Raw genomic sequence first — 14,014 nt, forward strand, 5'->3', positions numbered from 1 at the left:
GAGCACTTCCCTGGATGCTCATGAAGTATGCTTTTATTTACAAAATGCAGTCAGCAACTGAAGTGGTACAATAAAAATTATGCTGTATGCTTTACAAGAGGAAAAAAATCAATTTTTGTCAGCTTCCTGTCTAGTCAACAAAGAAACATAAAAGAAAGAGAGGACTGACAAGTTTGTTTCCTTTTGCGTCTGGCAAATGTTGCACACTAAAATAATATTTCCTGTGGCTATTTTGCTCTAATGTTCCAACATTTCAATTTTTATTAAAACTGGATTTTCAAATGTTAATTTGGAAAAATATGGGTTGGAGAAAATTTTGTCTGTTTTTCATTTGGGCCAGACAAATAAATTAGCCTACATGCCGATAGCACTGGTTTTAACTTGTGACTATGTTTTAAAAATGGCAAAAGCATCCAGTTGACCTGCCACATAAGTAAAAGTGAGTTCCATGAGTGTAAAATAAATAAATAAAAAAGTTTTTTCCACAACCACTCTAGGTTATTATTCAGTTACTTTTTAAATACAACTTACTCTTTAATAGGTATGCTTATTTGCTGTGCAATGTGCATTTAGAATGTCAAAATCCAATTGCAAGTGAAAATAGTTTTTGGACTAAGCTAATCTGTATAGGAAGAGCTGGTACTGTAGTTTCTACTAGAATAAATATTCTCCTATGTTTATGGGTGGAATTCAGAGCAAGTTAGAGGTTCAGGGTACAGGACTTCAGGGCAATAAAAGCCATACTGATGATTTGCTCTGGCTTTCTCTGAACTCCTTTATGCCATAAGGCTCAACTAAGAACTGAATCCAACAGGCGGTGTAACTACTGCAGATGTGCATTTAATGGGATAAAGTGTGATATTAAACCATCTAATTTGCACCTAAATTCCCTTTCCATGTAATGTTGATGTTCATTGGATGGACAAGGAAGACAGCAACATCCTGAAAGAGATCCGATCCGTCCACTCCCTGTAAGCCCAATGCACACAAATACTGTGGGCTCTTGCCACCATCGTTAGCTTTTACATTCCAGTGTTGTGATACTGCTGCTCATCAGGTAGCAGAAGACATGGACTCCTCTCCATACCTCCTAATTCTCAGAGAAGTTTTTGCAGTCCATAGGGCAAGGCTGTGGTAAAGCTCATCTTCATTGTTTTTGTTGAAGTCAGGTAATAGAGAGTCAAACTGTCATGAGCTATGGGTGTCCAAGTGTGTTTGTTAAAGGCAGAGGCTGTTCACTGAAGGAGGTATTCTCCTGCTGCTGTCTTTGTCTGCAAAGGATCTAGAGCCAGCACCTTGCTCCAGATGTGAGGCAATGCCTCAGGGGCATTGTAAGGTCTTGTGCAGCAGACTTGTGAACTGAAACAGTGATTCGGGGATTGCTTCTCAATTATCTGTCCAGTTGCTTAATGTCACATATGGTTTGAGGGTTTGGGTTTGTTTTGAGGTCTTTTTTCCTCCTGTTTTCTTATCTCTAGACTCTTTCTTAAAAGGCAACACCACTTGGAAAAGCCCGAGTCTTACCGCTTTGCTGGTGCTTCTCAGAGAGGAATGAAGCGTCTTTTGGGATCATTTCTTTGTAACAGCAGAGGAAAGAAAAAAACCACGTTTTTGACTTCTGGTCAGTCATCTTTGTGCTTCTGAGCAGGAGCTGATTCTTCACTTCTCTATCAAGCAACGGCTTTTGTAAAACCATGATCTTTGCATTTAAGAGGAATATCTTTTGCAAGCTGGGACTCCTCAACAGTCAGACAGAGAGAGTCTTTAGATATGCAGTAATGTCCTTTGACATGTAGCTTGAACTGAGTGGATTATTTCTGGGGTGTGCAGAGTCTTTAGGAGAAAAGATGTTGGTGTGTCCTGAGGAAAAAGCAGCTTGTAATCAGTGGCACCCTTGACTGAAGCAAAAGACAAGATTCAGTGGCCTGTAAAGGAGCACAGAAAGCAGTACTTCCCCTTACGGCTTTTTAGAAGTCCAAACAGATAAATAACTTAACAATTTGTTGCTAAAATTATTAGTGTAACTGAACTAAAGTTGCCAGACAGAGCTTAAGAGAAGGTGCCCAGATAGATTGTTGACTGGCAATTTGTTAAACTATTTGAGAGAAAATGCATAGTGTAGACTTCAGGTACTGCTTCCAGTCCAAAAATTATGGTCATATTATAATGCAAATAGTCCAAAAACATATTTCATTTTAGGAAACAGTCTTCCAGTTTTAGACCTTTCCTGTGGCACTGCAGTTTCTAGAGCTGACTCCCTGCCACAAGTGGCTGAAATCTTTCACTAGAGCAATTAAATACAGCTTTTTTTTTTTTTTTTTTTTTTTTACTGTAGCAGTGATATTGCCATAGGATGAACCTGTTTGGAAGAACTTTGAGATCTGTGGGGAAGAAAAGTGGGTTTATAGAATGAATTTTTGTGTATTTTGGCTGGCTGCTAAGTAGACTAAACATGCTACATGCTTTTTAAATCCTGTGTTTGACAAGGATGTTGAACTGCTGTGGTTACTACTGCTGTTTCCAGAATACCATAAGGCTCTTAAAATGTACCCATTAGTTGCTTGTTAACAATCTGGTGAGTCGTTGTTGAGTCTGTTGGCTGGAGTGAGGCCATTGCTACCCTACCTGTCTCCTCTTCCCAGTGTTACTGAGGAGATGAGTGAGCTAGTATTTAAAATTGTTTATATTAATTGTTATTATTATTTCATTGTCAGAAGGTTTGAAAAGTTTGAGGCTTCTTTTAGAAGAAAAGTCAACTTCACCTGTTTTACTCAAGAAATCACTTGGACAGTTCTGATAAATTTATGCAATAAAAGTTGCATATATTCTAGTTAAATCTGCTAATCTTTAAATGCTCTATCTGACAGAGACCTCATTGTTTTCTAAGTAATGCAAATTCAGACTCGGGAGAACTGAAGGGTAAGGAACTGCTGATGGGGAGCAGAGGACTAAGCAGGAGCAAGTGGACCCTGGTCATGCAGTGTATGTGACATGAAGGCAGGAGGTCTCCTGGGCAAGACCTTGCCCATGGTGATGGTGCTACCTGGAAGTGCACACAACCTCCTCCCCTGATGATGGAATACACTGCAGGAGGGTGGTAAGAGGAAATTAGGAGCTGCAGAAGTGAAAACGCCGTGCTCACCTGCTCAGGTGGTGTGAGTTCAGGACACAGCAGTCTGTGGCTTTGCTGGACTGTGTGTCGCTTGGGTTTCTTCTCTGTGCTTAAACATAGAAGTACAGTTTATCTTTTGTGCTTTTCTCACATTCTTTGGTGTGCATCCCAACTAAGAGGATTTTGCTTCTCCATTTATTTAGTCTAGGCAAGGGTGGTGGAGGCTGAAGACCTCTGCTTCCCAGCACTGTGTTTTTTAAAAGCTGTTACATCTAAATGTATTTGTTTATGTTGATGTTCATGTTTATCAGCTAGCAGAAGGGAAATCACCGCTCACAGATGTGCTGTACACGTTTGCAAAAGGGCTTCACTGGCTTCCTGCATATTTCTCCTGAGGTATCTCCTTTGCTTTCAGGTTTATGAAAATGCCTTGAGGGGGCTATGATGCAGGAGGGCTTCATCTCCCCTGCAGACTTCTCTTTCACTGCACTCCTCAATGTAGTGGCTTGCTGGGGCCAGACAAGTGCTGATTTTTAAAGAGAAGACTTAGCAATTGGGTGGACAGTGTGGCAAGGAGGTGGCTTTTTCCATCAGCAGCCTCAGGGCTGTTCTGTCCTGTGCCCTTCGTGGCCCATGGTGGCACAGTTCTGGGGGTGGTTGCCACCGTGGCAGCCATCTCTTACCTCATTCCCAATGCTGCTTAGAGAAGGCTGCTGCCTGTTAGAAGAGGGAAGGAGGGAATCCACCTTGGCGGTTCTCTCTCATCCTGGTTCTGCCTCCAGCCTGGGTTGGGGAAGCGCTGGGAGGGGCTGCATTGCCTGCTGGGCTGGTGGCCACCACTGCCTCTCCCTCGGCCTCTGCCTAGTTTTGGTGGCATTGTGTTTTGCCTCCCTGCTGGAACTGTTTTGGGGCAGGTTTTCAACCACACCAAGCATCCCTACTCAGGCTTATTGTGGGTACCCCCTGTGCTTGTGAAAATGGGGTTGTGCACTGAACAGCAAAGGCACAGAGGCCAGAGAAACTCTCAGACATTTCTAGAAAGCGGTGAAGCCCTGCAGGTGTGCATTTATTGAGAAGACAGCAAGAAGACTGCCACCTGTCCTTCTGGCACCACCAGCCACCACATCATTGTAATGACACTGTTTCCATCTTGCTAGCTTATGGCTAGATCCAGCCTTGTACCTCTGGCAGGTGCTGTAAGTGGTTGTGTGGATCCATCCCATAAGGCAGCAAGAAAAACAAACTTGAGTGATCTGTTTAAGAGTCCACAACATCTCTGCCTCATGAACAAGAAAGAAGTTTGATGCTTGGTTAGCCTTCCACTTGTATACCTGGGGATTGCTAATGCCAGTTTCACCAAACATGCGAGTTACAAGACAGGGTGTTTCGATCTGTTCCATGCAGGACAAGGAGCGGTTTGCTTTGTGAGCTCCAGGGTAGTTGTATATGAAGAGGGTGGTAAACTCTGCAACAGCCATAGGGAGGGATCTGCAGGATTCCTCCCTGCAGATTTTTTCAAGTTAGCAAGATGAGGAATGGGAGCTTCTTACCTGTATCAATTGTCTCCAGTTTGCCCATTCACAAAGTAGAAGAGCTGAGTGACGATTGTTAGCAATGATTACTATAATCAGATTTTGGAAGGGTCATGCCCTTTGAAATGTATTTGTGAAAGCTCTTATCATTGGGTGTTACAAAGCCCAGTGATTAGAACATGCTCTAATCCTCAGCTGTCAGTGAGGTAACACCAGGGACTCCAATGCCAGAGGATCCTACTGGTACCTGGAATTTTTTTCACTTCTTCGAAAATAAAGCTAAAAGTGGAGTTCTTGTATAGGAAAAGTGTACAAAACCTACTGGATGGATAGTCACTTGGTAAATACAGTCTTCTGTTTGTTGGAGGCTGAACAGTATCAGACAGTCTGTGGAAACAGACCTCTTGTAGATAATGCTCATAGAAGGCTTTATATTTTAGTGATAATGCGATTAGTTTGTATTCACAAACCACTTATTTGCTTTGAGCTGTGCGGAATGGAGTTCTATAATGTAATATTCTGAAAATTTCCCTAAGTAAGCAGATACCTTGATTGTTTCCAGAACTTCCTGTAAAAGAATGTGGTTAGAGGAAACGGTTGTTTTAAATGTCGTTTTTGTCCAAATATGGAACAACAGGAATAACTATATTTCCTGTGAACTAACGGGAAGCCCCCTGGATTTGCATTACTTTGTGAAAACGATGTTCACATCACCAACAGGAAGGTCATGTTCACAAAGCAGTCTTTAGGGTAGTCCCATGACCCTACCTCCAGGATAGATCCCTGGGGAATTTGGAAAAGAATGTAAAAAATGAGGTCCCAGCAACAAAACATTTCAGCGCCAGCAATCTGATACTCTTTTGATTAAGAAGACATTACTCTTTTTTTAACATATTTTAAGTGAAGTACTTCCAACTGATGCTAATTTACAAAATAAATATTTTCATGAATAATTAATTTAAAATTTACTAAATTATAAAAATTTTCTAATATTCCCTTGAGTGACTAAAGTACAGTGGAGATAGATAAGAATCTCTGGTCTGTCTGCAATTTTTGTATGAACATCCTGCATGATTCTGGTAACACTAAAAACAACAACAAAACAGCCCTCCCACCAGCCAAGCAGACAAACCCTGCTAAAAATACATAAACAGCCCCCTCCTGTCCCAATAACCATAATGATTTTTTTCCAATTATATTTTACAGAGTTTTTCTTAAAATTAGATTATTTTCTGAAAACTGTACAAGGCTTTTCACAGGTTCACAGAATATTCTGAGTTGGAAGGGATCCAAAAGGATCATTGAGTCCAGCTCTTAAAGTAAATGGCACCATACAGGGATTGAACCCACAATCTTGGTGTTACTAGCATCATGCTCCAATCAACTGAGCCAAACTTCTAAATAAAACCAGAACTGAATTGTTGTAATTAGTTCAGATTTCATCATACACAGCAGTACTTCAGACGATGACTGGCCATTTCTTTCCGATATTTTGAATATGTTAATTTGGGACTCTAATCTTAAAGTTTCTCTCAGACTAACAAGACTACTTAACTCATGCACTGACATACAAGTAATCATGAAATGCCAGTTTTCCACTGTGTAGGTTTGCTCCAGGAGATTTTTCTTCTGGTCTAAAGCAATCCCCAGAAGATATGTTAGGAGAAGGGCTCTGGATTTACAGAGAGAAACGAGTGGGGACCACTCCTGCTTCCTTCTGTTATACTCATGTACATCAACCTGCAACCAAAGAAGGTCTTCAGGAGAATGAGTATTTTAATTCTTAAGTTTAATGAGCCTTTGGAGATTATTGGGTTGCACTTATTTCCATTGCTTAAACACAGGCGTCTGGCACCTTTTGAAATATTTACATAGACCAAGCAGATATGACCAGGGATCTAGGGGAGAGCTGTTCCCACCTGGCCTGGCAACTTAAAGCAGGTGGCATCCCACAGGATATCTTGAATAGCACTGTTCTCCTGTCCTCTGTGAAGACTGATCTACAGAAAATTGAAGTGACACAACCAAGAACTTTAAATAGCTACTGCGTGACAGAAGCATCCAGTCACTGCTGACGAGAGCTGAGCTTAATTTGGTGACCTAGAGGGTTAAAGCTTTAAAACCAGTAAGTCTTCCCTTGGTTTGGGGAATTCCCTGAACAGTCATAACTGGAGTCTACCCATAATTTGCTGGGAAGAAAATAAAAAAGGGACATGAAGATAAGCTGCCAACTGTGGTTTGCAGAGGGTTTTTTTTGTTTGTTTTTTAATAATGAGAAAAAGAACTTGGGAGAGGAGGAAAGACTGGAGCTTGCTGATGTAAAAAAATCATCAAATTTTTCCTTTTGTCCACTATTTTTCTGTCTGTAGAGATCTGAAATTGATGGGTTTGCAAAAAACATGAGAACTGTGCTTAATTTCTGGTCTTTGCTTTAAGTCCTCAAAATGAAGGAATAGCAGATGTTCCTTTTCCTGAACCATTTTAAGAGTTGAAGTTCAAATCATCAGTCCAGAAAAACTGGCTTTGTATCAACTCCAGTAAGGATGTATAACTAAATTTTGCTAATTGCTAAGACAGTGTGGATTTTTTTGTTGTCTTCTTTGTTCTAGCTAAGTATAAATCAGGAGTTTTAGCTACATGATTTTTTTTCAAAGTTGTTAGTGGACTGTAAAATCAGTTAACAAAAATACTTAATTTAACTGGAATATAGCAGTGATTTCCTCTAGGGATACTTTGCAAACAAAAAAGCAGTTCTGCTAATTCAGTAGTTATATCTAAGGGTGAAGACAAGAATAGTAATACAGACAGGGAGCTATTTTGACATTCTGGAAAGAGAAGAAAATATGAGAGGAATGCAAGATAAGTGTCCTGCAGTTGGCATCACCTCCCTATTTCTGTATTTGGTGGGATGTGAAATGTGAAGACATTATTGATCCAGCTCTCATGTCAGCTACATGAGTTGTATGGACATGTGCTTAGGAAGAAGTGCTGTGTCTGCTACATAGGGAAAAATCTCTTGTCCTGCTGTGAGACTGGGTTTACATTGAGGTGATTGATTTTGTGGAGGGAGGAGATTCAGACTTAAATTTGTTGCTGTCAAACAGCTGTCCTATTGGCCTAGCCTTTCTTGGGTTTCAGCTTGAAACTACTGTTGGAATTCAGGTCAAATTGGGGCTTGAACTAAAGCAATGTAGAGTGAGAAATCTGCACTGTTTAATCAGAAAACATCAGTTCAAACATCCAGTCTAAACAGAAATTGTAATTTTATAATGATTTAATAATGAAATAATGAAGTAATTATGAAGAGATGAAGTAGTTATGATTATTTGTACTTTTTGAAGCACTAGGTAATTTGTGAATAATCAGAGGATTTTGAAATCTTTGCTTGCCTCACCATTCACCTGTTCATAGAATTTTCTGTGATTTGAAAGACATTGTATTTTGTGCAGCAGAACTAACTACATTCCCTGGAATGAGATTTTTAACATGAACAGAGTTAAGTAAACCTAGAGCATTTAATTAAATTACCATACACTTGTGCTTTACAGGTTACATTGTGAACTTGATTGATACCTAAGCAATTAGCCTGAGCTGGTGGCTGCTCAGCAACTGAAACTCAGTAAGCAGAGCCTGAGGTGATGTTGTGGGAAAGAGAACTACATTTTATCTTGAGAAATGCACTTCTGTAAGAGAGTGGAGCTTCCAAGAACTGACTCTGCCTTTGTATTTTTTTGGAGATGTCTGTAGTCTCCAGAAATGGTGCATTCCCAAATATGGCAGTCGTCTCCCTCCTAGGCTGCTCATCTGGCTGTTTGCATCGTTCCTGTGCAAGTTCCAAGCAGTCGTCCTCAAATGCCAGGAAAGTAGCTGGACGTGGAAAAACAGGGCAAACGCAACAAGTCTGTAGCTGTGATCTGACAGATGTCTTACAGGCTGCATTGCAGAGCAGAGTTTGTTCTGTCTGCTGCAGGGAATTTAGCAGCTTTCTCAGCTCTGTCACTGACAGAGCTTAAGGCTTGTAAGGCTCAGTACGTGGGTCGTAGGAAGTAGAGGTCCGGATTGGGATGCCCATTCATTAGCAGAACTTCTTTTGAACTCTGTGTTAATGTGGTAGAAAATAAATAGCTGTCCTTTAGGCAAACACTCAGGCTTCATGTAACACATCCGTGTGTGTTGTGTTGAAGGGACGTAATCTTTTTATAGTTTAATACTGATTTGCTAGGATGATTCACTAAGCTTATCAGTTGCAGACAGTCTGGGAGAATGAAATGGAAATCCTTGTCAAGAAGTGAAGCAATTTGCATCACTAAAATAAGCTTCTGCTTCTGGGCAGACTTATATTTTGTGGGAGGAGTAAGATAAAATTAATGTCCTCTAGCGTTACACGAGAGGCTGGCCTGTGGTGCAAGGAAGCTGTGGGTATTTGAAAACTGTGAGTGTACCATGCAAAGTAGGGGAGGTACCTGGTGCAGTGCACCTGGCCAAAATCTTTGGATTAGCCTGTAACTGGCTCGTAGACAAGGAATAAAGAGCCTGCCTTTTCATCTGCTGTTCCCCCCCACAGATTATGCTTCCTGCCCAGCACTGTTCCTTCTCTGTTTTGGCACTTGGAGGACAGCAGTGATTGTTCCAAGCTGCATGCAGTTTCTGGGGAAGGCATTGTCTCAATGAGGATGTCTGGGAGATACGACGAAGTTATTTCTCTCTATTTGTCTCTTTATCTCTAGTCGTATGTAGTGGGAAATCATTAAGTGGTTTATTTATGTCATGAGACTGATTTAAAACCAAAGAAGTTTAGAAATGAACAATAATTTGCATAGTTTCAGTTTAATTGCCTTGTGATGATTCCTGTACTTGCTGTAATCATCTTTCTGTCTTCCAGTATTTCATTACTTAAGTGCCCCTTTGACCTCCATAGAGTGATCTTTGATCCATAAACTTCTTCCAGTCTGGCCCTCCCATCTTCCCCGACAACCTGGGGGAAAAACCTCATAGTTCTTCCTAGTATAGGCAGAATGTTGTCACATCCCTCAGGTTCTGAATGCCTTTTAGTAGTTGAGGATCATGCTATTCAGTAGTGGCTGTCATTGTCGGCCAACCTCCCACTCACCTGCAGAGGCTGCAGTCAGTGATAGCAGGAGATGATGCTGCTGTAAAATAAAGGCAGCTTTTCTAGGGCAGGTGCCTGTTCTGGCATAGCAGGCTACAGCCCTTGCCCCAAAGGGGATCTTGTGCAGCTGTGCTCCCTGGTGCTCAGTACCTTCCTACCTTCCTCGCCTGCAGTTATTCTAATCTGAGGCACTAAGAAACGGGAAAAATTGAATATAATGGACTCATTTTTGTGGGGACAAAAAGAGGCTCAAAAGCACAAGCCCATTCTTCTGGCTATGCTAAATTTGAGAACAAAACCGTACTTAAATAACAACATACTTTTTTTCTAAAACGGTGCATGTTAAATAATAGGCTGAAGGAAATATGCAGGGATTAACTTGAAAACAGATGTTTGTAATGATTCAGTGACGTATTTTAAGTACATTCCCAGACGCAATTAAAACAGACTTCTTCAGAATTTAGGGGATGTGTTGATAAGACTGATAACATTCTACATGATGCTGGAGGAGGAAGTATGAGCTGCAAGCATGCGTCCTCCAGCTGAGATCTCGTCAGGTCTGAAAAACTAAGAGAGGTCACACCAGGTCACTTCTTGTAATGGGAGACCTAATGTTTTTCCAGGCATAACCATGTCCTGCAAGGAGTAAAGCCGATTATTCAGTGGGTGGCACTTTTCCCTTCTGATCCTTATGGGGGTTTGCACTGCAGCATGTCTTGGTGTTGTTTTCAGATCCAATTCTCTTTCTATGTTATATGATAAAAACTCATTCTAATCAGTGTTTCTCACCTTTGTGTGAGTTTATAATATAACGTGGTATGTAGGAACTCTGTTTGGGGGGTGCTCGGTGCGGGTTCGGACGGTCGGGACGGTGACGAGAGATACTGTAATAATGTAAGATAAAAAATTGTAACTACTTTTGCTTTTTGTCAGTATGGAGAAAATTCTACTTCAAGAAACAAATTCAGTGGATGTACAAATACAAAAAGAGGTGTCAACAAAAGCAATATATTTTTCAGGATATAGCACTGTAGTTTTATTGGACAGCCTTTATTTATTTTTTTTAATTATTAAAACCCCATTTCTCTTTGATGCTTTACTTAAAAATAAAATGTATTTACCAAGTAAAAATGTTGCTGTATTATTTAACTTTCTGGAGTAATATCTGTTGGTCTCACTGGGGGCTTTCCAAATTCAAAACAGATTAGGTACATTTTCTTTTCATTTCCCAGAAGTCCTGAGATCCCAGTAGACTGTGGAGCCTGCAGGTGTAGAGGGACAGGTGCCCAGCATCTGTGCTGAAAGCTGTCTCAGGGGAGGTGCTGTCCCTGACTGCTTCCGAATAATGGCCTGAAGGGGCTGCTGAAGGATCTCCTGTGCGTTGGTGGAATATTCACTGATACAGATGTTTTGCTTCTTTTCCTCATAGTTTGTTTCTGAGGGGCATGACAACAGTAAAAGCAATTGTCTGCTTATGTGAGTTTCTTACCAGTTGCTTCATAACTATGAGGAGGAAGAGTAGCCCAGATAGACTTAAGAGCATCTTCGGTAACACAAAGCTAGACTTCAAAGTAAGATTTTACCCGTGCACCAGTTGATCTGACTTCTCTCAAGTTACTTTATGGGTTTAAGCAAATATTCCCCGCACTGACGAGCCTTGCAGTCAGTGTGGTGCTGCTGACATCCCTGGCTCATTGCAGTATGTTCTGCCTGTCACCCAGTTCAGACATTTAATTCTCCATTTCTTTTATTTTCAGGGATGTTCCGGTTGTGGAAAATGTGATTGCAGTGGAGTAAAAGGGCAAAAGGTAAGTCAGCTCTGCCCATTTCATTTTCTTGCCTATTTCAGCCACAGGGTATAAAATCTACCGGGAGTCAGGTGAGCCATTGCTTTCCGTGAAGGCTTGCACCGCCAGGGAGCACTGCCAAGGCCAGGCCACATGTCCTCTGCAGGGTTTCCCAACAGCAGCCATCTCCATGCCTGTGGCTGCAGGGGGCAGGAGGGCCAGGGCTGGGCAGCAGGCCAATGCCCTCACTGTGGGGTGAACTCCCGCCCAGTGTGGCCGTGCCCTCTCTCCTTCCCATCAAGTGGGATGCTAACCTGTCACTCTCAGCTTTCCCTCACCTCATCTCCAGCCTTTTCAGTGGGTAGCAGGCTTGACATCCTGACCACCTCTGGAAGTGAATCGAGCAGTTCCACTCAGAAATGCTCCTCTCAGCATGCCATGCAGATTGCTCTCCAGGACGGCTGTGATGCATCATAATCAATGAACCCTGGCCAGGGTTAGCTGTGGGAGGCAAAGACTTGCAGTAGGAGTAGGGAGGTTAATGATCAACTTAGGCACAGAAAAGTGTTGCAGGTCAAGGAAAAAAAAATATTTAGAACTTTGCAAATGAGTTTTAAAGTTCCCATTTCAGTTATCCAAACTTCTTGTATATGAAACAAAAAAGGCCCTTTAAAGTCTTCTTTTAAAGCAGTAACAGTGAAGAAAAATTATAGCGTACTTAAGCATTCCATGAATTCCCCCTGTAAATTACCTGCTTTTGTAAATATTGTAGACATTCAATCACTCTCCTTATCTCTCCAATTTTGCTTGTTGAGATTTTAATCTATGATGTGTTCTCTTGTGCATGCACATGTGCTGTATATCTACCGTTATAAATGAATGTAAACCAGTTTTATCATCCTGTGGTTGCTTTGGGTATGTTTTTCGAGGTAAGTTGTTTAGGTCACCCAAAGGAATGCTTAAAAGAGATGGAGGAGTTGTTTGCTTTTTGTTTTGGGGATTGTTTTATTCTTTGAAATAAATAGACAGCTGGTGTTCTGCATTGTCTCGAAGGCAATAGCTGCATATTTACGGATGAGGGATTTAAGAATGTCTGTTGGTGGCTTTTCTTTGGTGTTTTCCAGAACTAGGAATGTAAATTACTTAATTGGAGGCCCAAGCAAGATCATTTTCTTTGTAACAGAGCACAGATTAATTTGTGACACAGATAAAAAGTGTCAAGGTCCAAAACATCATTCAGATGGAGTCTCCTTTCTTTAATGACCCATTAATGTCTGTTTAATAAAAGTCAACTATATATTGAAAACAAATACAGCAAAGATTTGTGAAAGGTTCAAAATTCAATTCATTACTTGATAGCTTGATCTTATTGTTCAGTAACAAGTACAAATGAGTCACAGTGGAACGAAAGAGACATGTTATAACTCTTTTGTTGAAAGACATCAGTTTTCAGTTCATAGAGTATGCCAGCATATTGTAACAAGATCATTTTAGAAAATGATAGCTTGGGGAAATAAATAGTATTAAACCTTATGCTTAATTTATTTCCAGCTGTATTCCTGTCTGCTTGCTAGAGCTCTTGCTGGCATTTTTCATTTGCATAGCCCAGAGTCTCGAAATGTTCTCTTTAAAAGAAATAGATCCTTGTCTGATATGCTAGAATCCAAAACTACCTCACATTAGGCTGTTTAAAAATGTAGACAAAAGAAAAATATCAGTCCATAGTAACAGAAGACATACTAAATTCTAGTGTGTCAGTGTACTCTCTACTCTTCCTAATGGGTTCCATCACAAACTTCTCTGACTTTAAGCAGGTGTATAGTGAAATACTCATGTAATTTTAGACTGTGTAAGAAATGCAGATATTGACATTAGAGACAGGTGAATGAATATTTATACCTAGAAAACGATGGCCAAGTAAGGTATTTGAAGGTATTTTGGAATGCATTTAACATGCATGAACCTGGTTCAGATCAATGCTTGCTCATTGTGTTAATTCTGTTTCAAACATACTTAGGATTTTGAACAGAAAACTGAGTTTTATTTAAGAAAACCCTGCCCCCTGCCCTTGTTTCATCCCAGTGTAGATTTTCATCCTGATTTTTTACATTTAATACCTGTGTAGAATAAGGACAGCCTGCCACTTGGTTCTAGGCCTGAAGACAGAACCTGGTCAGGAAAAGTAAGGGGAGCATCCTTCCTGCTTGCCTCTTCAATATTTCTAGAAACGGTCTTTCCAACGAATGCCTTTGGATTTGAAACATGTCCCTGCTAAATGTGGTTCCCATTAACCCACACATCAGTAATGGTACCTGTTACTTCAGAAATCTATGTGAATGTTGTGTAATCAGAGGACAGATCAGAAAGACTGATCCTAGCCAAGATCCAGGCTAGGAGAAGGCTGCCATGCCCAACTCCTATGATACCCCAGGAGACCACATAAGAGAACATCTGCTCTCCACTTCTCATGTGG

At 40.9% G+C, this 14,014-nt stretch overlaps 1 protein-coding gene across 1 annotated transcript in view; it reads left to right on the forward strand.

The window, feature by feature from the left end:
• COL4A1 (collagen type IV alpha 1 chain) overlaps positions 1-14,014 on the forward strand; it is a 120,669-nt gene that overhangs the window by 37,966 nt on the left and 68,689 nt on the right. The window contains exon 2 of the mRNA XM_082277676.1: positions 11,512-11,562. Coding sequence (XP_082133802.1) covers positions 11,512-11,562 — 51 coding nt within the window. The remainder of the gene's footprint in view (positions 1-11,511; positions 11,563-14,014) is intronic.

The sequence above is a fragment of the Coloeus monedula genome (assembly GCF_965178545.1).
Source record: "Coloeus monedula genome assembly, chromosome: 3".
Lineage (NCBI taxonomy): Eukaryota > Metazoa > Chordata > Aves > Passeriformes > Corvidae > Coloeus > Coloeus monedula.